The sequence below is a fragment of the Marmota marmota genome, unplaced genomic scaffold (assembly GCF_001458135.2).
Source record: "Marmota marmota marmota unplaced genomic scaffold, marMar, whole genome shotgun sequence".
Lineage (NCBI taxonomy): Eukaryota > Metazoa > Chordata > Mammalia > Rodentia > Sciuridae > Marmota > Marmota marmota.
The window spans coordinates 10,937,308-10,962,028 of record NW_026000019.1 but is presented as its reverse complement, the minus strand read 5'-3'; the positions used below and the strand labels follow the sequence as shown (position 1 = coordinate 10,962,028).

Here is a 24,721-nt window from a genome sequence, read left to right as displayed (position 1 = left end):
AGAAAGACAACACTTTGGTGAAAACCATGTCCCCAACCCCTGACCAAGTGACTTCTATTCTTCCAAGCAAAACTTCAAACTTTAATCCCCAACTTGCCGCCTCAGCCCCACCAGTTAGCAACTTTTAAGTGACAACCAGTATAGTGTTAGCAGAATGAGTGGGAACATTGCCTGGCACCCAGAAGATCCTTAATAAATACTTGCGTGTCCAGACAAGACCTCTGCAATTCCTGAGGTTCCTGTTGAGTTCATAATGGTGCAGAAAAACATGAATGACATATACTTCTCACCCAGTAGACACCCTATGTCCAGCAAGGAGCTGTCAGTCCTCAGCTGGGCTCATGAGAGGGACTAGAGCACTCCCCTCGCCTACCCATTTGAAAGCTGCTGTGGGACCCAGGGCAGCCCAAGCAGAGGGGGTCTTGGAATGAATGTATCACTGTGTGCACACATACAGACAGGATGGTCATGACTATTACTGGGGTCACTTCTGAGATCACTGTGGTAGAATCACTTAATAAGAAATAAACCCTTCATTTCATTGAAAAAATAATAATATTTTTACTTTGTCTTTCTGACTATGGATGCAATACAATCTTAGAAGATCCAGGGTGGCGGGAGCAGGGGGGAATGAGATATTTAGGTGGTTACTGTTAACATGTTAGTGTATTTCTGCCTAGTGTTTCCCTCTCTACAGGTAGGTGTCTATATCCACAGTGGGATTCTCATGCAAAAGGAATCATTTTATCTGCATTTTTTCATGTATTATTATATTGTGAGCATTTTCTCACATGAATAAAAATTATTTGAAAACAAGTGTTAACAATCTATATATTTCATTGTCTGCTGCAGCAAGACACTCCATGGTATATGAAACCAGCCCTAAATTGTGGGAAGTATACAGTTACTTCTGATTCTTTTTTGCAATTGTACATAACACTTTGATGAAGATCGTTATACATAAATCTTTTATCACATCTCTGATTATTTCCTTAGGATAAGGAATAAGATAATTGCATAAAAGGAAATGAACTGGACCTATTTCAAGGTCTTGAAACATATTACCAAGAGGCTTCCTGGAAATTGGTGCCAATTTTTATTTTCAAAGAGCCTGGACATGATGGCATTTGACAGACTTGGGTCAGCGTATTACTGTTTAGATCTTGCCAATTATGGATCCCAGATGGTGGAGGGGATGAGGACACGAGTTGCTTCTAGGCAGTGTAGCTTATTGAGCAAGATCTGCTCTGACGGGAAGAGACCCAGATTTCCCCCCCATAATTCTTCAAACCACAAAACCAGACATTCTGGAACATCATAACCCATTCTCCTCTACTAGAAGATCTTCCTACCCACTGATTTCCATTTGTAGGACTGATTTATGGGATGGTGTACGCGTGCCCATATCCTTGGGTTTTTTCCATCCACTTTTGGTGGCTTTCCCCATTGCTCACAACTGGACCTAGAATTGCAACTGGAACTTTGATGTTGCTGAAATAAGGCTTTGAGTACCCGAGGAGGGAAGCTGTGGAGAGAAGTTACAAGTGAGGTGTGGAATATCAGAGCCCTGCCACCTCTGCCAGTTGGAAGATACAGAGCATCCTACCACACACTGCATCTGTTGGAGGTATTCAGATCGGGTAAATTGGCATCAGATCTTTTGTCCTATAGGCCAGGAATGTTAGGGAGAGCCAGGGCAGGGAGTTGGAGGGGGCTTCAGCTTCTCTTGCCATTGCTTTTAGAATACTGCACTGGGATTCACTATGCAGTAACTGATTCTCAAACTTGACTGCACATTAGAGACATCTGAGGAACTTAAAAAAATCCCCATGCACAGCTCACACCCAAGAGAATAAACTAGAATCTCTCAGAATTGGACCCAGGGTCAGTATTTTTTAGAAATCTCCAGGTGATTGCAGTGTGCAACCAGATTTGAGAGTCCGTGGTTTACTTACTAAATTAAAACTCTGGAAAAACTGGCATGACAAAGAGACAGAAAAGAGAGAAGAGGGAGGGGAGAGAGGGGAGGAGAGAAGAGAGGGCATCCATCCAAAGGACATACCTGGAGGTTCCTAAACTGCCCGCTTAGGTAGATGATGGGGTGTAGGTTGCATGATGTAGGATCTGCCTTCCTACTGATTCTGAGATGTTTGATAAACGGTACATGTGATAACAGGGCTATTTAAAGTGAGCATTTCAGTTTAAAGCTCAAAGATAACAGCTCAGGATGGCATTGAGTCCTCATGGGGGAACTTGCCCTGTATGTGACATCCACCCAGCTACTTCTCTCCACTCAGGACCTAATGACCTGACACTCAATGAATAATTGTGCCAGGATGCTCTGTGGGTGGCAAGCAGATGGAGACCTAGCTGCCTGAGATGTTTCTCGTTTCTAGAAACAGGTGGCAGACTTGCCCCTAGGAGTCACAGATGGGTGAGGGAGACAGGGTTCATGAAAAAAGACCCCTAGGTTTTAGCAGCTTCTCTGCAGGGCTGCAAGCCTGCTCCTTTGGCCAGACAGTGAGGCATGGGCTTCATTTTCATGCTGGAGGAACAGGGGCGCTAGATGCTGGGGTGGGTGAAAGGTGCCCTCATTGACGCCCACCTCTCTCGGGGGCTCAGAGATCTGTTCCACCCCCACCTCTGTCTTCACCAGGCCTCCAGACACCACTGCCCTCTCCTGAGCATCCTCCTCCCCTTCCTGGCAGCTCCTTTTTGGCCTCCCTGTGTTGATTCCTCCTCCTCCCTCTGACCTTGAATCACTGGACTCCACCAGACCTCAGTCCTTGGCCCTCTTTCTTTTTCTATCAACACTCACACCCTTAATGATTTCATTCCATTTCAAAGCTTTAGAGACACACTAAAGGCTCTCAAATTAATATTTCCAGCGTAGACTTCTTTCCTGAACTTTAGACTCATGTGACAGCTGCTGTCTTCTTCGCAACATGCCACTTGGCCGGGGTATCTCAAACTTCATACGCCCATGAGCCTGTGGACCTGCTAACACAAATAAATAGACAGCTCTCCCCAAAGAAATGCTTTTCCTAGAGACCTTTTCATTTCTTATAATTGCTCAGAGCAAAGACCTTGGCATTTTCCTTATTTCCTCTCTTTCTCCCACATCCTACATTCAGTCCCTAATATAATCCAATTAACTCTATCTTAAAACAAAATATAAGACTGCTCATTCCTCACTTTTACTCTGGCTCAAGTCTCCTCTGGTAGCTGGATAATGACCCCCAAAGAGACCCAGGTCCTAATCTCTGGAACCTATGACCTTATATAGCAAAAGAGACTTTGTAGATGTGATTTAACCAAGAATCTTGAGATTATCCTGGGTCATATGGGCAGTCCCTAAGGGCAATAAATAATAAGTATCCTTGTAAGAGGGAGGGAGAGAGAAATGTGACACAGGAGAAGATAATGTGAACATGGGGCAGAGAGAGTTTTGAAGATGCTACACCATTGAAGATGGAGGAAGTGGCCCGAGTTAAGGAATGCAATAAATAAAGCTCTGGGAAAGTCAAACGGATTGTCCTTAGAGCCTCTGGAGGGAGCGCAGTCCCACCAATACTTAAGTTTTGGCTCTTTGAAACCTATTTCACACTTCCTGCTTCTGAACTAGAAGATGATAACTAGGCATTGCTTTAAACTATCAAGTTTTCAGTAACAGCACCTTAATGCATCTCTACTGCCTCTCACTTGAATTGTTCTGGTCTTCCCATTATTCTCTTGCCTTTTACAGTCTATTTCCAACATCCAGACTGATAACATTAAAATATAAGTCAAATTCTACTCCTTCTTGGCTCAAAGCCCTTCACTTAAATACCACCTTTTGGGCAAATGGCCACACTATTTAGACTTGCACCCCTTGTGCACCCATCCCATAGGTCTAAATTCTCATGAGAGTTTCATTTTCACATTTTTGGGTCTCTGAGCAGCACCACAGTGGTTGGCCAGAACAAATGCCTTAGAGGAGGCAGCAAAAGTGAAGCCAAGAAGAAAGTGCTGGATCCATTTTCTAAGAAAGATTGGTATGATGGCACCTGCTATGTCCGATGTAAGAAACATTGGAAAAACACTAGTCATAAGGATTCAAGGAACCAAAACAGCATCTGATGGCCTCAGGGGTTCTGTGTTTGAGGTGAGCCTTATTGATCTGCAGAATGATGATGATGCATGTAGAAAATTCAAGCTAATTATTGAGAGTGTTTATAGCAAAAGCTGCCTAACTCATTTTCATTAGCATGAATCTTACTGAGGACAAAATGTGCCCCATGGTCAAAAAGTGGCAGACTATAATTGAAGCTAACATTGATGTCAAAACTATGAAGGTTATTTGCTTCATCAGCTCTGTGTTGTTATATTACTTAAAAATATAGCCTGGGCTAAGGATGTAGCTCAGTGGTAGAGCATTTATTTAGCATGCATGAGGCCCTGGGTTCTGTCCCCAGGACTGACAAAAGAAAAATAAAAGAAAAATCAGCCAACAATCATGTACAGAAAACCTCTTATGCTTTGGCCTGGGCTACATGTTCAGAAGATCCTGGAGATGATGGGATTCATGACCAGAGGAGTACAGACAAATGCCTAAGAAGGGATCAATAAAAAGAATCCAGAAAACATTGGAAAGACTAAGAAAAGGCTTGCCAATCTCTTATCGTCCTCAACATCTTCTTCATGATGTCTTTGTTAGAAAAGTACAAATGCTAACGAAGCCCCGTTTGAAGTAGAAAACTCACGGAGCTTCATGGTGAAGGTAGTAGTTCTGGAAAAATTCCTGGAGATGAGACAGCAGCTGAGGTTGAACAAGCCAATGGACATGAGCCAGCAGCCCAAGCATCTGTTTGAAATTCAGAATTTTGATACCGACAAAAAGTCTTATTTGTGAAAAAATAAAATGAACAACAAAACAGACTCTCCAGACCTTACCCCAGGGATTTTGAAATCCATCCCTAATCCTTCAGCTGCACACCTGCCTATGGGGATTGTGACTGTACATCACACAACCGGTGACCTAACTGCTGTTACTACTAACACTCTGGCTTGATTTGGGGATAAGGTAAAAATGAGCGACCTGTAAGGACAAGTACCTCAGCATCTCTGGGAATTCCAGCAAAAGAATCCCCTGACCCCTGAAGAATGGTTAGGGCAGGAGTCCCAGGGTGTGTAGGTCCCTGGAACTGAGCTCTTGCCTCAGCACCTCCTGCAGACCTGGAGAGTTCTCTGTGGGTCTTGCCCTTGGGGTTGGGGAGGTGAAGGGAGTAGTCAGTGCAGCAAAGCCCTCCAGGCTGGCAAACCCCATTCCTGGCCCATGTGCCCTCGAACTGCCTGACCTGGGTGGGCAGGCTCAGGGCATGGTCTTCTCTCTGTGCTGCACACAATGGCCCTCTCAGTTTAGCCCTGGCCTGCGTCAGCCTCAGAGGTGGGGGGCTGTGCCATTCATCCTGCTTGGACTTCCTGCTCAGGCACAGCTTTGATCATATCTTTTCATTTTCTGGTCAAAGGCTTCCCAGGGGAGATAGGGATGGCAGGGAGGAGAGGAAGTGGGAGGGGCAGACCCTGCTTCTCCAAATGTGGGGAATCTGAAGGAAGGATATGAGACATGTTGAGGCAGGAAGCAACTTGGCCTTGGGAGAGAGGACACTCGGCCCAGGCAGCAAATCTTTAGGAGGAATGTGGGGTTCCCATTGTGTCTCCAAGAGGCGGGATTCCAAGGCCTGCCCTGCTGAGCTTCAGGGATGCTTTGGGTGGGTAGATTCCCTGTAGTCTTAGCCAGGCACCTTCCTGGACACTAGGGGTGCAAGGATGGGCAAGGTAGAAACGACTTCCTCTCTAGGCTAGATCACTATCTAGTGGGTGACATTAAATAAAAGGTCATTTTCAGTTGTATCCACTGTGATGAAGGATAGGGCAAGTTACCTACCATTGGGTGACTAATATCTTGTAGTGGCTAATGGATTATAGGTAACTGGCAAAAGTCTGGGCCACAGGCGGCACAGGTGACAAATTATCCTGTGGGCTGAGCTCCTCCAATGGAGTCGTCTCCGGTTCCCCGTCATCTTTTTCATTCAGCAAATCTATACTGAGTATGTGGTAAATTTGTATTGGTGAACTGGGCACTGTTCTGGTGTTGGTGAACAACACAGGCATTCACTCGTGGACCTTACCTTTGAGGGGGAAGCAATAATAAACAGATATATTAAAAAAGGAAAGCATTTGGTAGATATTAGTACAATGTTGATATAGAATAAAATGGCCTTTTTTTTGGTAAGGGGGTATTGAACTCAGGGGCACTTGACCACTGAGCCCCATCCCCAGCCCTATTTTGTATTTTATTTCTAGAGACAAGGTCTCACTGAGTTGCTTAGCACCTCGTTTTTGCTGAGGCTGGCTTTGATCCTCCTGCCTCAGCTTCCTGAGCCACTGGGATTACAGGCATGGGCCTTTAAATTGCAACCTAAATGAGAAAGGACTGGGCCCCAGGGCTATCTGGGGAAGAGTATTCCCAGTGAGGCCACCATTCTGTAAAAGCCCTGGGATGAGAAAACTGGAGCACAGAGAGTCAGAATAAATAAACAAGGACCAGATCACAGTGAAGATGGGATTTTGTTCCTATTGCAGAGAGAAACCATTTGAGTGTTTTAAACAGGGGTCAAGAGAATCTAAGATATATTGACTTGCCCTGGCAAGTCTAACTGGTAAGATCATCATTCTTAGATCAGGGTTCAGAATCCTGGCCTTCTCTCCCAAACACTTCTCTCTTTTCAAGATACAGAGCCTTGGGCCCACTTGTGTGTCTCCAGAGAAGGGATGGTCAGGGATGAACATTGGTCCATCAGTGAGAGGAGGAAACATTTATTAAAATATCAACCATGAGCCAGACACAATACTAGGAGCTTCATTTATTGTCCCTTAGTCCTTATAACATAACCTCTGTCTTCTGAGACGTGTGTCTCCTTTCTCATTTCATGATGAAAAAAAAACAAGAATCAGTGAGTTGCGGTGATGTGTCTAAGCTGCAGCTACTAAGTGAATGTGAACTCACTCTGGTCTCCCTTAAGGATACTTTCCATTGCTTCATGCCTCTTCTAGATCCATTGATAAGATACATATTTTAAGCCAGGGGCTGTGGTCCTCACCTATAATCCCAGGAGGATTGGGAGGCTGAGGCAGAAGGATTGCAAGTTCAAAGCCAGCCTCAGCCACTTAGTAAGGCCCTAAGCAACTTAGTGAGACCCTGTCTCTACATAAAATATAAAATGGGCTGGGGGGATGTGGCTTAGTGGTTAAGTGCCCCTGGGTTCAATCCAAAATACCAAAAAAAAAAAAAAATCATATTTTAGTGTGTTGAAAAACTTGTTTGATTTAAAAATATTACAATTTGACAATAGGTACTCGATCTTATTTGAGCTTACTTTTTTCTACTAGCTTACCCTACAATAAGTTCTCAGTTCATTGCTCCACATCACCCCCTAGAGTATACAATGGTGCATTCTTCTGAGTGGATTAAGAAAGGAGGCACAGAGAGAGCTTCCAGAAGCCACCGGCATGTGGGGAGCTTGGAAGCAGCTTCTCCATCCACCTCCATCCACTGCAGTGGAGAAGCCCAGAGCTGTTCTGACCCTCGCACTTCTCTGGCGGGAAGGTTGGGTGGGGGGCTACTTTGCTCAAGGATGCTCTCAATGCAAATGCAAGGAGGAGCCTTCCGAGGGGCTTCCCACAGGAAATCACCCGCACTCCCACTGCCAGCTTGGGAGTGTGGGAAGGCAGGGGTTTCCAGACTCAAAGGCCTGAAAACCAACTGCATCTTTCACATGAGAACAGCCAGAATCCCCCAGGCAGGAGCTGAGGCTCCTCCCCCAGCCTGTGAATTCAGCAGTGGGCTTATCAGTGGGAGGGGAGCCTAATCCCTGGGGTGGAAGAGTCCATCAGGCCTCCCCACCGGGAGCTGGGCTGTCTGATCAAAACCATCTGAGCCTGAATCACTGAATGTTTGTCTTTGCTCCATTTATCTAGGGGCCCTGGGATTTCTTGTGGAGTGGCTAATGCCTGAGGCTCTTCCTCTGTTTATTTTCTTTGGTTGTTCTCCCATAGCTGATGGATGTAGGAAGCAGTTAGTCCCTGATGGGTTGGCTGGAAAAATGTAAGGTGCAGCCAATTAGAACCAACCTGTGGAATGTCTTTAAGGAGTGCAAAAAGAGAAAGGGGAAAAAAATCAATTCCCTCACTAGCTGATTTCTGGTGCCTGATGTTCCACCTTGAAAATTTCACTCCTTTGGGATAAATATTGAGGCTTGCTTATTTAAAATGCAAATATCCTTGGGACCAGCTAATACAGGTGATCGGTACACTTAATGGTTTTCGCCTGCTTCCTCAAAAGTCCATACCTTTCCAAGTAAGGCCAATAAAGACAACCCTATTTCAACCAGCCAGAACTTTATAGCTGTATGCTCTTGGACAAGTCATGATCCATTTAAACCTCAGTTTCCATATCTCTAAAACAGGAACAGAGACTCCATTTCACCGAAGTGCTCTTAAATGAGTTAACCCATGAGATACAAACTGTTTATTGTCTCTGTCTCCCATTAGGAAGTAAAGTCCATGGTCAAAAACTTTCTTTTCTCTGTTACTCCATTTCTAAAATAGTGCCTGTCACATAGTAGGTGTTCAGCAAATATTTTAAAATGAATGAATGAATGAAAGACAGCCAACAGTTATTAAGTGCTGACTGGATTTGGGAACTCTTATAAATTTTTCATGTTTTATTTCATGCTCTATAAAGGAAAGATATAATAAAAAGGTAGTTTTAGACAGCATGGGCCTCCAGGGCAAATATATGTTTGTATATTGGAGGATTGATTGAAAGAAGAAATATTAAAATTAGAATTAATTTTCCTGCCTTCCATTATAATATGGTGGACAAAGCAGCTGGTGGCATCAGGTCCCCACCCTGCAGGTTTTATGTCGGGAGAGAGTGAGTATAAACGTTTTCTGCTTCACGAATCAGTCCTGGCTGACCCCACGGCTCTGGGTCTTGATTCCCCACAGTTCCTGACCATGCCTGGAGACCTGCTTGGGTGCTTGTGAGGATGCAGGAAGCCAGGATCAGGGCTCTTGTGGGAGACTAGTTCTCTAATAAAGAACCCAGATGGGATGGCATATCGGACTGGGTCCTGATCTGAGCCTGATCCTGGGTCTTGATTTCCATCAGAAATCAAGAATAAAAATGTCCATTACAGGGCCACACAGGAGCTCCTTTGTATTCCCCTTGAAAGAAACTCGATGAATATGTATGGAATTGTCTCCCCGTGGAATGTAAGGGGAAGGGTGTGTCGCTGGTCAGCGAAGGTCAGAATTCACTGTGGGCTCATGGATCCTTGTGACTAATGGGACATGCCATAAGGAATGTGCCTGGAGGGGGTGGAGTGTCCCTTTCCTTGTGAAATTAGATTTCTGGATGGAGAGCTTTGGTTCAAGAGGCCAAGGCAACAGAGAGGGCAAACCTGACTCGGGGAGAGGTCGGGAGAGGCCCTGGCAATGCTGCCATCCAAGAGGCCATTGCAGCTGGTCCTCAGCCTGGGTGAAAAGAAGGCCCTCTGTCTTTCAGCCTTCTTTACCGAGGATGCAGGGCTCCCGTTTCCCATTTTGAGCCAGGGACTCCTCCTCTGCCTTGTCTCTGAGAATCCGGCAGAAGACACAAGATGCTGAAAAGTGCTCCGGGGCCTTGTGCTCTTCTCCCTGCTGTCCTGTTCCCAGCCATGGCAGATGAAGGGCCTTTGGGCTCCTGGTCTCTGAGCAGAGGTCTGTGGTCAACAGGTATCATGTGGGCCCCAGGCAATTAGAGCATGTGTTCTGATAAAAGGGTGAAGGAGGGAATGAATGAAACCCCAGCAGCTCTCACCTATCTCATTCCTGAGAATCTCAGGGTGAGAAATCGAGATCCTTTAAAATGGGCCACTTCCAGGGGAGCCCCAGATGGTGGAACTCGCTCATAGTGTAAGCAGGGCTCACCCTGGAGCATCTAGAAAGAGGTTCCTTGAAAGGAAGAGGGTTGAGCTCCAACTTTCCCAAATAAGGACAGGGTTGCCTAGCCCTACCCCTATTTCTAGCAGAGAGCCAGGCTCTGAAAGAGAAATTGTAGGATAAAAATATTTTGAAGTCAATGGCTTTAAATTCACTGGAGAAATTTCATTAGGTGTCCTGAGGTGGGGAGAGAAACAAGGAAGATTCTTTCAGGATAGAAAGAAGGAAGAAGAGGTTCTGCTGCCCACCCCGCAACTTTGTCACAACAGGAAGAGGCTGGAGTTGGAAGAAGTGTCCCACCCAACAGCACCCAGAGGGCCTGGTGATCAGTGGAATCAGGGGACTCATCAAGGAGTCCCCTGCCCCAGGTGGGCATGGGAGGAGCACCATCACCCTCAAGTAGCCATGAAGGCTACAACAGGGGAGAGGTGGTGCCCTTGGTGAACTGAGTCTGAAGGACTGTCCTCACGTTCAGGTCCCACAAGAGTCTCTCCCGTCTGCTAATCAGTCATGAATGAGACAAAACCTCTACCATCCTTGAGCGTAGGGACTTGGAATGGAATTTTAACTTGACTTAAATGAATTGAATGTGATATTTTTGGCACACCTCAATTGCAGGTTGAGAGTCACTCACACACATTATGTAAGGAAATGGCTCCTTGGATATTTTTTCCCTCTATCTCAGAGGCAATGAGATTCTAAGGACCTCACAGATTGGCTGTGGGTGAGTCAGGGGGATGAGCGATTGGCTGGCAGGTGGGGAGTGAATGCAGGTCTGCTAGAGGCTGAAAGTCCTCCCTGGCCCACTGTGAGGGGCTGCTTGATCCTGATCCTTCTGCTGCTGCTGTAGAACACCAAATTCTCACCACCCTGGACAGGACAGATAGAGGGGCACTTCTGTCCTCTGAGTAGCCAAGCTGGATGTCTTAGGTCTCCAGGGTGACCAACCATCCAAGTTGGCCCAACATTGAGGGAGTTTTAAGAATGTAAGACTTTCAGTTTTGCTTTGTTTTATTTTTGCAGTGCTGGGGATCAATCCATGAGAGGCTAGTGCTCTACACTGACCTGCACCCCACCTCCAGGACTTCCAGTTTTAAAACTGGGACGAGCTGATCACCTACCTTGTTGTCGGTTCATTATCTTATCCATTCCTGGCTTCCACGGGGTGCTCCAAAATCACCCAACTCAGACTGGGGATTGGGAATGAGATAGGAGGACCCCTTCCCTTTTTATACAAGCAACCACGAGGGGCTGAAATTCTAGGATTTTCCTAAGGAATCCAGAAAGGCAAGAAAGTTGGGATTGGGACCTGGCCAAGTGACAGAGTGGGGACACATTGGGATAGGTGAGGACTCTCCACCTTCACTGTCACATTCCTAGAAAATCAAGAGCTATTGGTTTCTCTGATTTTCCATATTAACCACTCAACCCTGATATCTCAGCACCCGGGACCGACCAGAAGAGGAGAGACCCGGGTCTTACTCCTGGTCCTCGAATCTGGGCTCCATCAACACCAAGAGCACCCACCGCCACAGAGGCAAGTAAGAGAACCGCATCAGCAGCAATCTAACTGGAGGGCAGGCAGAGACGGGCCACTCAGCAAGGGCCCAGTTTATTGTTGGTATCCAGGAAGCCTGCCTGCGCCTGCCATGGAGGCTCCCACAGGTCACTCTTAGCAAATAGCTCCAGGGTTCCTTCAGGATTCAGTCCAGGCTGCCCAGTGCCTCCTTCTAGATTCCTCCATGAGAGCCAGCCTCCCCATGGCTCAGGGCCCCATGGGCATTGCCCAGCTCTGCCTTGATTCATGGAAGGACCTTGCTGAGACCTTGCACAGAACTTGGTCTGCTGATTGCTTTCACAGTACCTTGTGAAGTAGGGAGAAAGTGAAACTAATTAAGCCACTTAATCCAAAACTTAAAGGAGGTTTAAAATTTCACCTGCAGGAAATTGTTCCAGGGCGGAGGTGAAAGGACTATCATCGGCTTCTCTAGAACCCTCCCATCTCTCTTGGCTATCCCACGCCTGTGTAGATTAGCATCAGTGCCCTTCAACTTGAACAGCTAGGTGACATGTGCTGGGCTGGGCACTTTAAATAGACCCTGTCATTTAAGACTTCCAAAACTATACAAGGCAGGTACTATTATTATGCCTATTATTATTAGAGATGGGAAAAACTGAAGCTCAGAATATATTTTGTCATGAGCTGTGGTGGAGTAGAACTGATATCTGAGTCTGATCCTGAAGGTTGCCTCTATGTCTCTTTCTCCAGAGATACATGAATGTACAGGAAAAGATTTCATATGTATATGTCATGCCTCCTAAGACTTGGGGGCAGGGATTGTATTGTCTATTTTTTTAATATTTTATTTTTTAGTTGTAGTTGGACACAATACCTTTATTTATTTTTATGTGGTGCTGAGGATGGAACCCAGGGCCTCACACGTGCTAGGCGAGCGCTCTAGCGCTGAGCCCCAGCCCCAGCCCATATTTCTTTAAAATTTCAAAATGCTGTCAATAACATTCCATAAATTTAACAGATATAAAAAATAACTGAGGTTCTGGGTGATTCCTAGGGAACCCCCGAATGAGCCCCCCAGATCCACTTGTTTCAGTTACTGACATCTATCACCAGTTTCAGAGATCCTAGGCTAAACAGTTCACTCCTAATAGCTTTGCTATGAATGACACCTCTGATGTAGAAATGGTTGTCTACATTGTTTTCGTAGGTAGCACAAGCCATTTGAACCCACCGACCCTCCACTTGGGCTTGCATGGATGTCCAGTGGGTGACCTTTTGACACCACAGGGCCAAGATGTCACCATGCCTCACACCACCCTGCTTCTTTATCCTGTAAATACCCTACACTCTTTCAGACTTGGGCCTCCTGCTCCTCAGATTTGGCTATCTCGTTAATTAACCATTCCTGCAAAACTCATCATTTCTGTGATTGGCATATGAGCTGTGGGCAACGGGGGCCTCATGGGTTCCCTCACCAGAGGAGCTGGAGGATTTACACAGCACAGCGAGTTCATTTAAAAAAACACTAAGTCTGGAATTGCCGCCCTGGTAATTCCATTTGCTTGGGGCTGGAGGTTGGAGCTAGCATGGGCTCAGGCTACCAGACAAATTAAAAAGAAAGAGAAAAAAGGAGTTCATGTGAGAAGGGAGGAATTTATGAATCAGGCTGGTGTTAATAAACTATCTCAACCAGAGCTTCTAAGTGGGGTAAGTTTAACTGCTTCTTTCCAAGTCAATAGCCAGAGGATCCTCCTGACCTTTTACCATTATCATCTGCCCTCTTGACCCCTTTTCTCTCTTCAGTGGTATTCTAGGGGGTGCATTTTACGACCTCTTCAGAAGGAATCAAAGGAAAATAAAACACACACTACAATCTCCAAAGGGCAAAGGGTTTTTTTTGATCCTTCCCTTTCCCACCCCCTTACACACACCCTAAGCACCACTTGGAGCATGGTGTTCTGAACACCATGCTTTTCCCCAGGCACTTCATGGGAACAATCCCGAGGAGCAGCTTAGCATGGGGTGGGTGAGAATTTTCTTCCATAGGGATGTGCCCGGATCGCCCTCTTGGGAGCTCAGGGGAGGCAAGCGTTTCCAGTTGGAGGAGGGAAGATGGAAGTCAAGTGTCTCCTCCCCATCCCAGGTATGTGGGGCCCCAGAACCTGCTACTCACATCTGCCTCGTTCCAGAGCCCTGGGATGCAGAAGGACTCCAGCAGGTCACTGCCACACAGCAGCAAGATCCGCAGCTCTGAGGAGGGAGCAAAGTTGGCAGAGGGAGTAAGAGAAGGCCTGGGAGTACTCCGCTTCGCCTTCCTCCTTCATGAACCCAGACGTCCCGCACTCTGGCCCTGGGGGCTGCACAGCCCAGGGCTCCCAGCAGCCCGGCGCCAGGGTATAGCAGTGCAGGGCTCATTTACAGACCATCCTTGTCTCCCAAGGAGATTACTCACATGGGGAGAGTGGAGCACAAGGGTGGCCCACTCTCCCTACCTGCCCAGAGCACAGGTCTTCCTGGGCTAAACCAGAATGACTGGTCACCCCAAGAGACCTAGCAGAGACTGGGCCAGCAATGGGCATCGCCACTGTCATCAGCAAAAGGCTGGAGACAGTGAGGCTGACGCCCCCCCACTCCCCAGGCTCTTCCCAGCACCCTGACTTCCTGCTTCTCAGTCGTTTTCCTTCCCTCATTAAACCCACTCTGAATTCTCCCAGTGAGACCCACTGTCATTTTTAAACAGGCAGTAAACTGAGCCATGGGGAAAAAAGAATCCAGGGAATCTTGTAACACCATGGGGGAAAGCCCTCTGCCCAGGATGTGGCTCAGGATGGTGTCTGCTTGTGGGTCCCGGGCAGCCCAGACCCTCCTGACAAGAGACCAAGCTTGCTGGGTGAGGTGGTGCACTCTTGGAATCCCAGTGACTCAGGAGGCTGAGACAGGAGGATCTCAAGTTCAAAGCTAGCCTCAGCAACTTAGCAAGGCCCTAAGCAACTTGGCAAGACCCCATCTCAAAATAAAAAGGGCTGGGGATGTGGCTCAGTGGTTAAGTGCCCCTGGGTTCAATCCTGAAGTATATATATATATATATATATAAAAAAAAGCCAAGGCTGTAGGCCTCTTGTCTAATGAGCTCTCCACTCTGAGCTCACCACCAGCCTTCCAAAGACAGCTACTACCATGGACTTGAGGCTAGGAGACAGGAAAGAAGCCTGCTGAGGGCTCTGCCTTCCTTAGACCCCACAGCTAGCTAAGGACTTTCCATTGCTGCGGACAGGCGTCCAGATGGTTCCGAGGCAGGTGGAAGGCTGCTTGGCTGACAACAGATGGTGCCAGCATCGCATCTCATTGTCCCAGGGTCTGCGCAGTCTGCAGACCTCACTGAGGGCTAGAATCTTAACTCCTCAGTATTCCTGCATTTTCCCTGTGTACTGCAATCTAATGAACAGTTTATGTGCAGGAACCTTAATTTATTTTTTATATTTCCTGATAGAGTGACTGGCATGCAGTAGGCGCTCAGACTTGGCGAGTGAATGAGCCAACAACGAGCTGACGCAGAGGCCACGCAGGCTGCCTGGAGCTTCCCCCACCTGCCTTGGTGCCTATCTATGGTACTTCCGCTCTTGCAGCATGGGCCCCTGGGGAAATGCTTGCCCAGTTGGTGGCATCTCCCTGTCCATGTCATCACATGGACTTGCTGGCCCATCTCCCCACACTGTGGAGGTGACCGGGCTTGGTATGGCGGAGAAGAGCCAGATGGGTGCATCCCTGGAATTCTGCTGTTCCCTGGAGCCATGCAGAGTTCCAGCTCAGTTCTCTGTTGAAAACCAGAGGCTCTGAAACTCTGGCTGCCTAATGGTTCAGTTCAGTGGCCACATCCAGAGGATGCACTGGGTCTTGGCTTTCCCTACACCAGTGCTTCTTAGCTGGGGGCAATTTTACAACTGCCAAGAGCAATTTGGCAGTGTCTGGAAACATCTTTGGTGGTCGAGACTTGGAAGGAGAGGAGTTTGCTCCTCTCATGTAGTGGATAGAGACCTGGGACGCTGCTGAATACCCTACAGTGCCCAGGACAGCTCCTGCAACACAGAATTGTTTTCCCAAACATCAGTAGTGCCAAGGTTGAAAACCCTGCTCACAGCCATGAAAATGAATCTTCCTATTTCCAAGACAGGGACTCACGTTCTCACCCAAGTATAATGTGTGATATTTTCATGAGTCAAAGCACCAAATAGTTAGAGTGAGGTCTTTGCCTTTTCTGGCAGGTCACCTACAGGCAGCCCTGGCAGGGTTGAAGTCCCATGTGCAACCACTGGAGGGCAGCAGTGATTTCTCCCGGTTTATTGGACGAGCCTCCAGTTTCCTGACCAGGAGCCCCTGGCCTGGGGCAGCCCTGGAGGAGCAGCCTGCTGTTAGGAATGTGGAAATGGGATCACAGGTGCTGAAGGAGCTGGAAGATGGCTTTTCCTTGTGAAGTGTGCAAGAGGATTTTAAAAAGCGGGCCTTGTGAGTCCCAGGGCCCGAGGCAGGGTGGCTCCCTTCTTCCTCTGCTGAACCCTGCCTCCTTCCCCAGTTCACTCTGATCCAGGACCAGGAGCCAGGATGAGACCTCTCCCTCCACACTCCCTGCCCAGGAATCCCAGCTATGTGCAGACCAGGCCCTGTGGCCCATCCCGGCTCTCAGGGCACCCCAAAGCAATGGCTACCTGGGCCACACCTTGAGTCCATCTGACAGTAGTGGACACAGCTCTCCTTTCTCAGAACCTAAGAGTTCTTCCTCCCCTACGGCCTTCTCGTCAGATACTGGCAGACCCCTTCTCTCTCAGGGAGCAGAGGGTATGCTAAGGTGGGTGGCCAGAGATTAAGGACCCATCTCCAGCTCCATCTACAGGCAGTGACTACAGGCTCACCATGCAGCTGGGGGTGAGAAGAGTACGCACTTGGGCCTGGTGACCTCTGCCTTTCACAGGGCTACTGTGAGCTAATGTAAGTGAAGGCACAGGGCAACGGCAGGGCACTGTGTACACATGCACCCACAGCCATGGTGCCCTCTGCAGGGGAGGGGCATCTCCCTGAGCTGGGCAGGATGGCCCAATACAGAGCCCGGGTGCTGCAGGGAGGTAGAACATCTTCACTCCCATCTCTGCTTTGGGATGCTCTGGGGCTCTCAAACCTGGAGTCAAGCTCCCCTGCTTGCTTAGGGGAGCACCCAAGGAAGCCAGGTGCTCCTTCCTGCAGCCTGAGACTGTGATGTATTGATGAGTAAAAGATATTAAAGCATAGTAAAATAATTAGGAAGTGAGGAGTATTCATCATCTTTGTTTTTAATACAATTTATTTAACCGTAAGTTATTATAACTTACTTTTTTTAGTAACGATACCGTTTAATAATTGTTTTGCAAAATTCCTTAAAATTTTTCACATGGTTCAAGCAAACCAATATGAGCCAACTCAGTGTGTATCTGATCAGAGAGCAAGTGTGTATCACCAGTGTGTATCTGATCAGAGAGCAAGTGTGTATCACCAGTGTGTATCTGATCAGAGAGCAAGACCCAGAGAAGCACCTTGAAATGATGTCACAACTCCTGGCCCTCTTAGGAGATCCCGGAGGATCTCAGGTACATCCCCAGGCTTCAGGACCATAGTAGGAGCTGTCACTTAGGCCCTGAGAGAGCAGAGCAGCAGCAGAAGATGTCTAAAGAATCTTTTCAGCTGGAAGTTTAAGACTGAATGTGTTTGTTGGACATTCAGTGTCCTCTCATCCCAGAGATCCAGGCATTCCTGTTGTCACTGTCCCTCCCTGTCACCCGAGACCTCTACCAGCTCCAGCTCCACTGACTGCCCCCTTCCCCAGCTCAGGCACTTGGTCCCTCACTGTGTCTCCCACCATGGAACCCTGGAGAGATTTTAGTTTGCTGAGTGACTTTACGACTTACAGGTTCCTTCTCATCCTGGCAGCTCTGTGCAACTGCCCTCTGCCTGCTCTGGCTTTGGGTTGGGCACAGGGCCTCACAGAGACAGGGGGATGCCTTCGCCCAGCCCAGGGCTGCAGGGAGGCTGCAGAGGTGATTGCCCCCCCCCCCCCCTTCTCTGCCTTCAAGCACTAAAAACCTCTGATATGGAAGGCAGTGACTCTTGGGCCCTGATTGTGTGCGGTGTCTGTGGGCAAGAGAAAGGTCCTTTCGGCTGGTACTGAAGCTCAACTCTCATTCTTTTAGATGAGGCTGGGGAGGCTCTGAAGGAAAACTGCCACTTGATCCAGTCCTACCTCCAGGGAACTGGCCTGCGTCTGGGCAGGAGATGTTGAAGAGAAGCTAAGTAAGAATGGGATCTCAGCCTGGGAAAGAGCACTCTTTTGAGAACAGATCCTCCTGCAAACCCTGCAAGTCTCTGTCCTCCCCACGGTGCCATTCGTGGATGCAGGTGGCCCCAGTGCCCCATTTTCGCACCCCCCACTCACCTATCTCCTCGTACCGCATCACGGTGCCCAGATTGGCGTTCTCATCTGAGGAGGAAAGAAAGAGGGGCACAGAGACATCAGGGAGGGAGACCCTCTTGGATAGGAGCATCTGGGATGGGATGGGGGGACCATGCCTCCTTACACAGGGGCATCTGAGGAGAGAGTGGAGCCCAGGCTGGTGCTGGCCCACAATGGACAGGGAGCGTGTCCTTCCATTCCCCGAGCAGGACTTCATATTTCTGGGATTTTCAGAGTGAGACCACTTCCTGGGAACCATTGATGAGAAGGTGCCCGCGCACACGCAGTATCTTACGGAGGCTCCCCAAACCAGTAGCCTCAAAACTTAGGGGGACAGCTTTGGAGTCACAGGAGGCTGCCCTCCTCCTTGAGGGCTACCTGGTTTAAAGAGCCAGGAAACATGGGGAAATTGACATTTTTGTGTGGCAGAGCTTAGTGACAGCACCCAGCAAGATGTGAAAGCAGAGCCTCTGGGGTGACGCTATCTCACCCATGCCTCCCCGCCTCCTCGATCATCCTTGAGTTCTTTTTCATCATGCCTGAAACTGGAAACCTTACAAATGGGGGAAGTCAGCTCCAAAAAATAAAGGGAACAAAGTCCGGGGCTTAGGATCTGCAGTTAAATTGGGGGTTTTCAGAAGAAAGCCCCAGGGACTCTGATACTCTCCTCCATGAGGAGCTTTGGGGGAACAGGAAAAAGACAGAGCTGAAGGGAAAAGCTCATGCCTCTTGGTAGGACAGGCACTGCCAGCCAGGGGCAGATTCTGACCTGTGGACAGTTTCTTGATGAAAACCCTTCAGGTGTACAGACACATTCTGTGGGGTGTGGGATAAGGAATGAGCACAGCCTGGAGGAGGGCAAAGGCCATGAAATCTGCCCAGGCAGCAAGACCAGGGGGCCATGCCTTTTGGGATCCCATCACAGATTGGCACCGTGAGCCTGGAATAGTCCTGCTCACCTCTTCCAACCATTGCTCTATAAATGGTCACCCGACCATAAGTTGTCTTGGTTTCTATTCAGGCTGCTATGACAAAATGCCATAAACTGGGTGGCTTCAAACAACAGAAATATATTTGTCACCGTTCTGGAGGCTGGGGAGTTCAAGATTAAGGTGCTGGCAGATGTGGTGACCAGTGAGGACGTGTTTCTTGGTTCATGAACAGCACCCCTCACCGTGTCCTCATGATGGAGCCTCTTTTGTAAGGGCAGAAATCTCACTCATGAGGGCTCCACTTGTGACCTAATCATCTTCCAAAGGCCCCTCTGCCTAAAACTGTCACCTTGGGGGTTAGAATTTCAATGTTATCTATTTTAGAGGGACACAGACATTCAGATCATAGCATAGGTGCTCCTGGGTATTTGCTGATGACCGAAGGGAGGAGAGAAAGGAAACAGGACGAGAAAGGAAGACCATGGCTTCCTTACCTACGAAGGTGAAGCGCTCCACGGGTGGGCGGACACAGCAGATCCGGCTGAGGCTTTCTCCCACCTTCCCCAAGATCTTGGCTATGGGAGAGAGCAAGACAGACAGGGACAGAGGGAGAGAACCACTCACAACTTACACTTGGGGCCCACTGTCAACAGGAGGGGTGCACTGGAGGGGGTGGGGCTGGGAGCGGAAGGCAGGAGGAGGGTGGAGAGAAAGAACAGAAAGATCACAACAAAAGTTCCATCTTCTTGTTCACAGTCCAAGGTGAACACAACGCCTAAGCATGGTGAGCCACAGACTGGAATCTATTTCCTAGTCATGGTCATTACAGTTTTGAAAACTTGGAAAACTTAGAAGAGGGAAATATATAAAGAGGGAAACAAAAAGCAGCCCTAATCCCACCTCAAGAGATAATCACCACTAACACATTGGTGTAGTGATGATTTTCCTCCATTTTTAAAATGTATGTTTGCAGGTGTGTCGACATAAGTGGACAGATGCTACATTTAAAGGGTATTTACGCTATTGGCTTTTCTCATTTTTATATCATGAGCATTTCCTCGCTGGGTTTGTCGTGAGTCTATCCTTAGGACAGGCTCTGTCCACTGGACAGTAAGTAACACCCAAATCTCATCTGGCTGAGAGAGATCTGGTATTCAATTATCTCTCTGGGCTCCAGTCCAAAAATTTTTTCTGAGCCCCCACAAGTAGCTGTATGCAAACTGAGATTCTGACTCTTTGCAAATTACCCAGTTTATGACAGACCAAAATACGGCAGCTTATGATCCCTAGGCTTGAAAAGCCGTAGCATCTGACTCTTGGAATTGCCTAGAAGAATAATTTGAGTGTGGACCTTGGAGCCTGACAGTACTTAGTATGAACTCTAGCCCTTCGACCTTAGGCAATCAGCAACCTGTACTGTGAATCTCTGTTTTGTATTAGTGAATGGGAACATAGCACCTGTGGGTAGAATCACTGCGGTAAATGAGAACATATAGAAAGCTCTGAGCACTGTTCAGACACACAGTGTTTGGTGGTGAGTAAGTGCTGGTGGCCTTTGTTCTCTGTCTAATGAAGTGACTACAAGTGCCTGGGTATGGATCTTGTCCCTGCCACTTCCTCACCGTGTGACCTTGTGCAAGACCCTCGACCTCCCTGGCAGAAGCAGAGAAAAATGCTCCCTTTTGTATATTTAATTTCTAGTTAATGTAATTCTATTTAAATGCACAAGAAGAATGCACACCATCATTTCTCTCTCTCTCTAATGGTGATGCTCTCTATTAACAGTTCTGAAAGCACAGTTCATGGACCAGTAGCATCAGCATTATCTTATTAAAAATACAAATCCTCCTCTCTCTCCCAGGCCTACTGAATCAAATTCTGGGTCAGGCCCCGCTGTGAGTGCTTTAGCGCGCCCTCTAAGTGATTCTGAAGATTGAAACGAACTGTACCAACATTCTCCTACCTGCAGTGGGCTTGGCGGGCACGTTGTTGTTGTTCTGGTAAATGGGCTGGGGGGTCTCATGTTGGGGCTGTCCGATCACAGGTGTCATAGAAGGTGTGTTGACATTGGAGAGGATGCAACCAGTCACCCTCTAGGGAGAAGGAGAAGGACTGGGTCTGTGACATTAGCTAAGTGACTTTGAAAAGCGTTTCCCAGTTATCTCCAAATGGTCATCAGTTTGTCCATCACAGTACGCAGAGCTGAGGGAGAGCCCTGGGCATCGGTTCTAGATCCAACTGCACCATGTGGTCATTAGGCTGTCAGGTGACAGGGACGCTCAGAGGGAAAAGCATGGGATGTATCGCTATACAAACATGGATTCAAATCTGAGCTCTGCCTCCCTTGAGCTATATGACGTTGGACAGTTACTTCATCTGTCCTGAGTCTCAACTCAAGTCTAACAATTTACCTGCCTTTTTGACTGTCGTAGGATTACTGAGCACATGCATTGTGCCTATGGAGTCCTTGACAGATGACAGAAACTTTGTGAGCGTCAGCCGAAAGGACAACCTTCTGTGTCTCACGAATATTGGCCCTCCTGCCTGCTTCATGGGGCTCAGATGAGATCATGTCTGCAAAAGGGCTCCGTGAGCTTGGGAAAGGTCATGCAAACACGAGGTACTATGGCCACCTGCAGCCTCTTCAGGCCAGAGATGTCAATAACACAGCCAAGCGAGAGAGCAGCGCCAGGCAGAATGGGCTGTGTTCGTGTTGCAGGAAGCGAGTGGGTGGGTTCTGAGCCCTCTCTGGCCTGTTCAGTGGTGTGAATACACATTCCAGAGCCAAGCGGAAATTCGATGTGTATTCTTCATTGTCCTGTGCTATCAGGCCTGCTGCTTTCCCCAGGGCTGCAGAAAACGTAGAGCTGATCACACAGCATTCTTCACAGCTGACCCAGAAGCAACCCTCCCTCGCCCAGAGTGAGTGGGAGACCAGCTATGGTGCAGCAGAAACAAAGGACCAGTATTCAGTCCCTTAGCTTCACAAGGGCCACTGTTTACTCAGGATCCCTCCCCTGAAGGCAGCATCTGGAGAGCGATGGTGCCCACCACCCACTCCCGCCCACCACCCTTTCTGGATCAGAGTCCTGCAGTGTTAAAGGATCCCCAAGTTCCAGGGCTGGGATGATCGTCTGAGCACCTCTTCTACAGCCACCCTGCAGGCAGAATGGCTCACAAGTCCTTCTGGGCCCTGGAAAAGCAGCCTGTGTCTTGTGGGGGAACCTGTCACTTTTGTCATGCTTCTCATAGGCAAAGGTCACAGCAGCATGCAGCCACCATCTGGGAGCCAGCTGGGGCTGTGGACTCAGATCTTCTCAGTCTGCTTTGTGGGTTTCTCTGCCCAGCTGTGTTGATGGAGTAGGAGGCGTGGTCTGCCTCCTTTTGTTATTCTTTTACCACCAGAAAAGAAAGTGGCACATTTTCTCATTTAATAACTGGTCTGGTTATTAACTAGCTGAGGAATTTCTCCCTCTTGCTGGACAAACCCCACTGAATTGCTCTCTCTCAGAGAAGAAAATGGCTGACGGTATGTGCCGCCCTCGCCCTTGTCAACTCCCAGTCGCTCAGAGACCTCTCCAAACAGCCCTGAGCGCCTGTCTCTCTGGCACATCTCTTCTCCATGCCAGGAGCACTGGCCTCACACCACAACTGGGAAGGCTCAGGGGGATTGGGAAGCGGCTCCAAGCTTCTGCTCCAAAGCAGGGGACCATCTGTGACCTAAATGGTCAGCCAGCCTTTGCCCATCAGCCAGAAGCAGCTGGGGCTTTTGGCTGAGTTTCTCTGGTCCAGACTCATGCTTTGGGCAAGAGTAAAAGAGGGAGTGTCCAGGAAGCCCGGTCATTTGGACAACAAAACAGCAACCAGGCTTAATGGCCACAACTATGACCAGCGCTCAGAAATGCCTGCAAGGAGGATGCTGCAGCTTAAACATGGATGCCTGAGGCACTTCCAGATCCGAGGGCCCAAAGATGGACGTGCACCTGAGGAACTTCCGGATCCAGGGGCCTAAACATGGACATGCACCTGAGGAACTTCTGGGTGCTATGGCCTAAACATGGATGCCTGAGGCATTCCAGATCCTGGGGCCTAAACATGGACGCCTGAGGCACTTCCAGATCCGAGGGCCCAAAGATGGATGTGCACCTGAGGAATATCAGGGTCTGGGGGCATAAAAATGGACATGCACCTGAGGAACTTCCGGATGCCACAGCCTAAACATGGAGGACTGAGGAACTTCCGGGTCCGAGGGCCCAAAGATGGATGTGCACCTGAGGAACTTCCGGATCCGGGGGCCTAAACATGGATGCCTGAGGCATTCCAGATCCTGGGGCCTAAACATGGACACCTGAGGCACTTCCGGATCCTAGAGCCTAAACATGGATGTGTACCTGAGGCATTTCTGGATGCTATGGCCTAAACATGGATGTGCGCCAAGGAACTTCCGGGTCCAGGTGCCTAAACATGGATGTGCACCTTTGAAACTTCTGGATCTGGATCCGGGGGCCTAAACATGGACGCTTGAGGCACTTCCGGATCCGAGGGCCTAAACATGGACATGTCCCTGGAACTTCTGGGTCCTTGTGCCTATAAAGGGCAGGGCGTGACTCTCAGAAGGGACGTGGCCCATGAAGGGGAGCTAAGTATGGGGCCTGTTGGGGGGCAGACTGAGCCGTCGCACCCTGAACTTGAATGTGACGATGGTGGCCTCACTTCCCAGCCTTCCCCTGGGTGTCACTTCCTCCCCTTCCAGGCGGTGCCAAGCGCAGGGGCCAGGCCCTGAGGAGGAACACCAACTTTCTCCTCGCTTAGCCAGGCACCCAGCCTGGCTGGGGATGGGGACGTCTTATGACACTAGCTGTCTCCTGCATCCCTGCCCCAGGACCTCAGGGACCACAGGCGGGGAGACGTTGACATGATTCTCCCCTGGCCATTGACCCTCAGCCCCAGGGTCTGCCCAGGGAGAGCTCTGTCTCCCAGAGGGTCAGGGGGCCCCTGTGACCTGCTGCTCCTTACCCACTCTCATCCTGGGCGAGCAAAGGTCAGGACACCAGACACTACTGAGAGTGACATCTCCTGGATGGGTGGCTGGGGACTTTGCCTCTATCCCCAGGCCTCAGACACCGGATGATCCCTCCCAGAGACAGAAAATAACCCCACACTGCCCAAGACTTATTTTTAAGCTTTGGATTCTGAAATTTTCCTGCTGCCACCTTCTTTGTGAAGCCAGTTTTTCAACAGAGACAATATTCCAGGGGGGGTGGGGGAACAACATGGAGTCAATCAAACCAAGCTGACACATCTGGTCCTCCAAGAGAAATCTGGATTGGAGGGAGAACAGCCATTCTCAACTGGCAAAATAGTGAAGTTCCCTTGTCCTTATTTTGTGTAAGCAAAATAAATAATCTGATGTTAAGTCATCAAATTTTTTTTTTTGATGAGTGCTTGGCTCATAGGAAAAAAAGAAAAGAAAAGAAATGCCTGCAAGGTCCCCTGATTCCTCCCTCTTGTCATGGATCCTGAGGCATCTGTGACTAGAAGGAGAGCAGACCTCCAGGTGAGTGTGGCATGGAGTGTGAGAAATAAGTTTGTCTGATGTCACTGAGAATGTAGGGATGCCTGTCACTTCAGCGTATCTTAGCCTATCCTGACTGACCTGTCCTTATGCAGTAAGATGGGGTGTCTTTTATTTCTATTGCTGAGACCAGCACAGAGGAGCATGTCAGGGTGACTCTGTGTCAGAGACCTATCAAGGAAATCAGAAAAGAG

The 24,721-nt window shown here is 48.6% G+C and overlaps 1 protein-coding gene and 1 long non-coding RNA gene across 11 annotated transcripts in view; one reads left to right on the top strand and one right to left on the bottom strand.

Annotated features, from left to right (window-relative positions):
• Nmnat2 (nicotinamide nucleotide adenylyltransferase 2) overlaps positions 1-24,721 on the bottom strand; it is a 143,429-nt gene that overhangs the window by 5,110 nt on the left and 113,598 nt on the right. Inside the window, exons 5-8 of the mRNA XM_048809861.1 lie at positions 20,916-21,045; positions 19,447-19,527; positions 18,003-18,047; positions 13,719-13,795 (exon numbers count right to left, since the gene is read on the bottom strand). Coding sequence (XP_048665818.1) covers positions 13,719-13,795; positions 18,003-18,047; positions 19,447-19,527; positions 20,916-21,045 — 333 coding nt within the window. The remainder of the gene's footprint in view (positions 1-13,718; positions 13,796-18,002; positions 18,048-19,446; positions 19,528-20,915; positions 21,046-24,721) is intronic.
• LOC125618645 lies at positions 888-24,212 on the top strand. 10 transcript variants are annotated; one of them, XR_007349963.1, is made up of 6 exons: positions 888-1,640; positions 9,611-11,567; positions 13,735-13,939; positions 15,036-15,153; positions 15,808-16,048; positions 17,761-20,922. It is a non-coding gene; the product is annotated as an uncharacterized LOC125618645 (long non-coding RNA). The 10 variants fall into 10 exon arrangements; XR_007349962.1 differs by lacking the exon at positions 888-1,640 and adding an exon at positions 21,385-24,212 and having other exon boundaries at positions 7,274-11,567; positions 17,761-17,860; XR_007349967.1 differs by lacking the exon at positions 888-1,640 and having other exon boundaries at positions 7,274-11,567; positions 17,761-17,860; positions 20,814-20,951.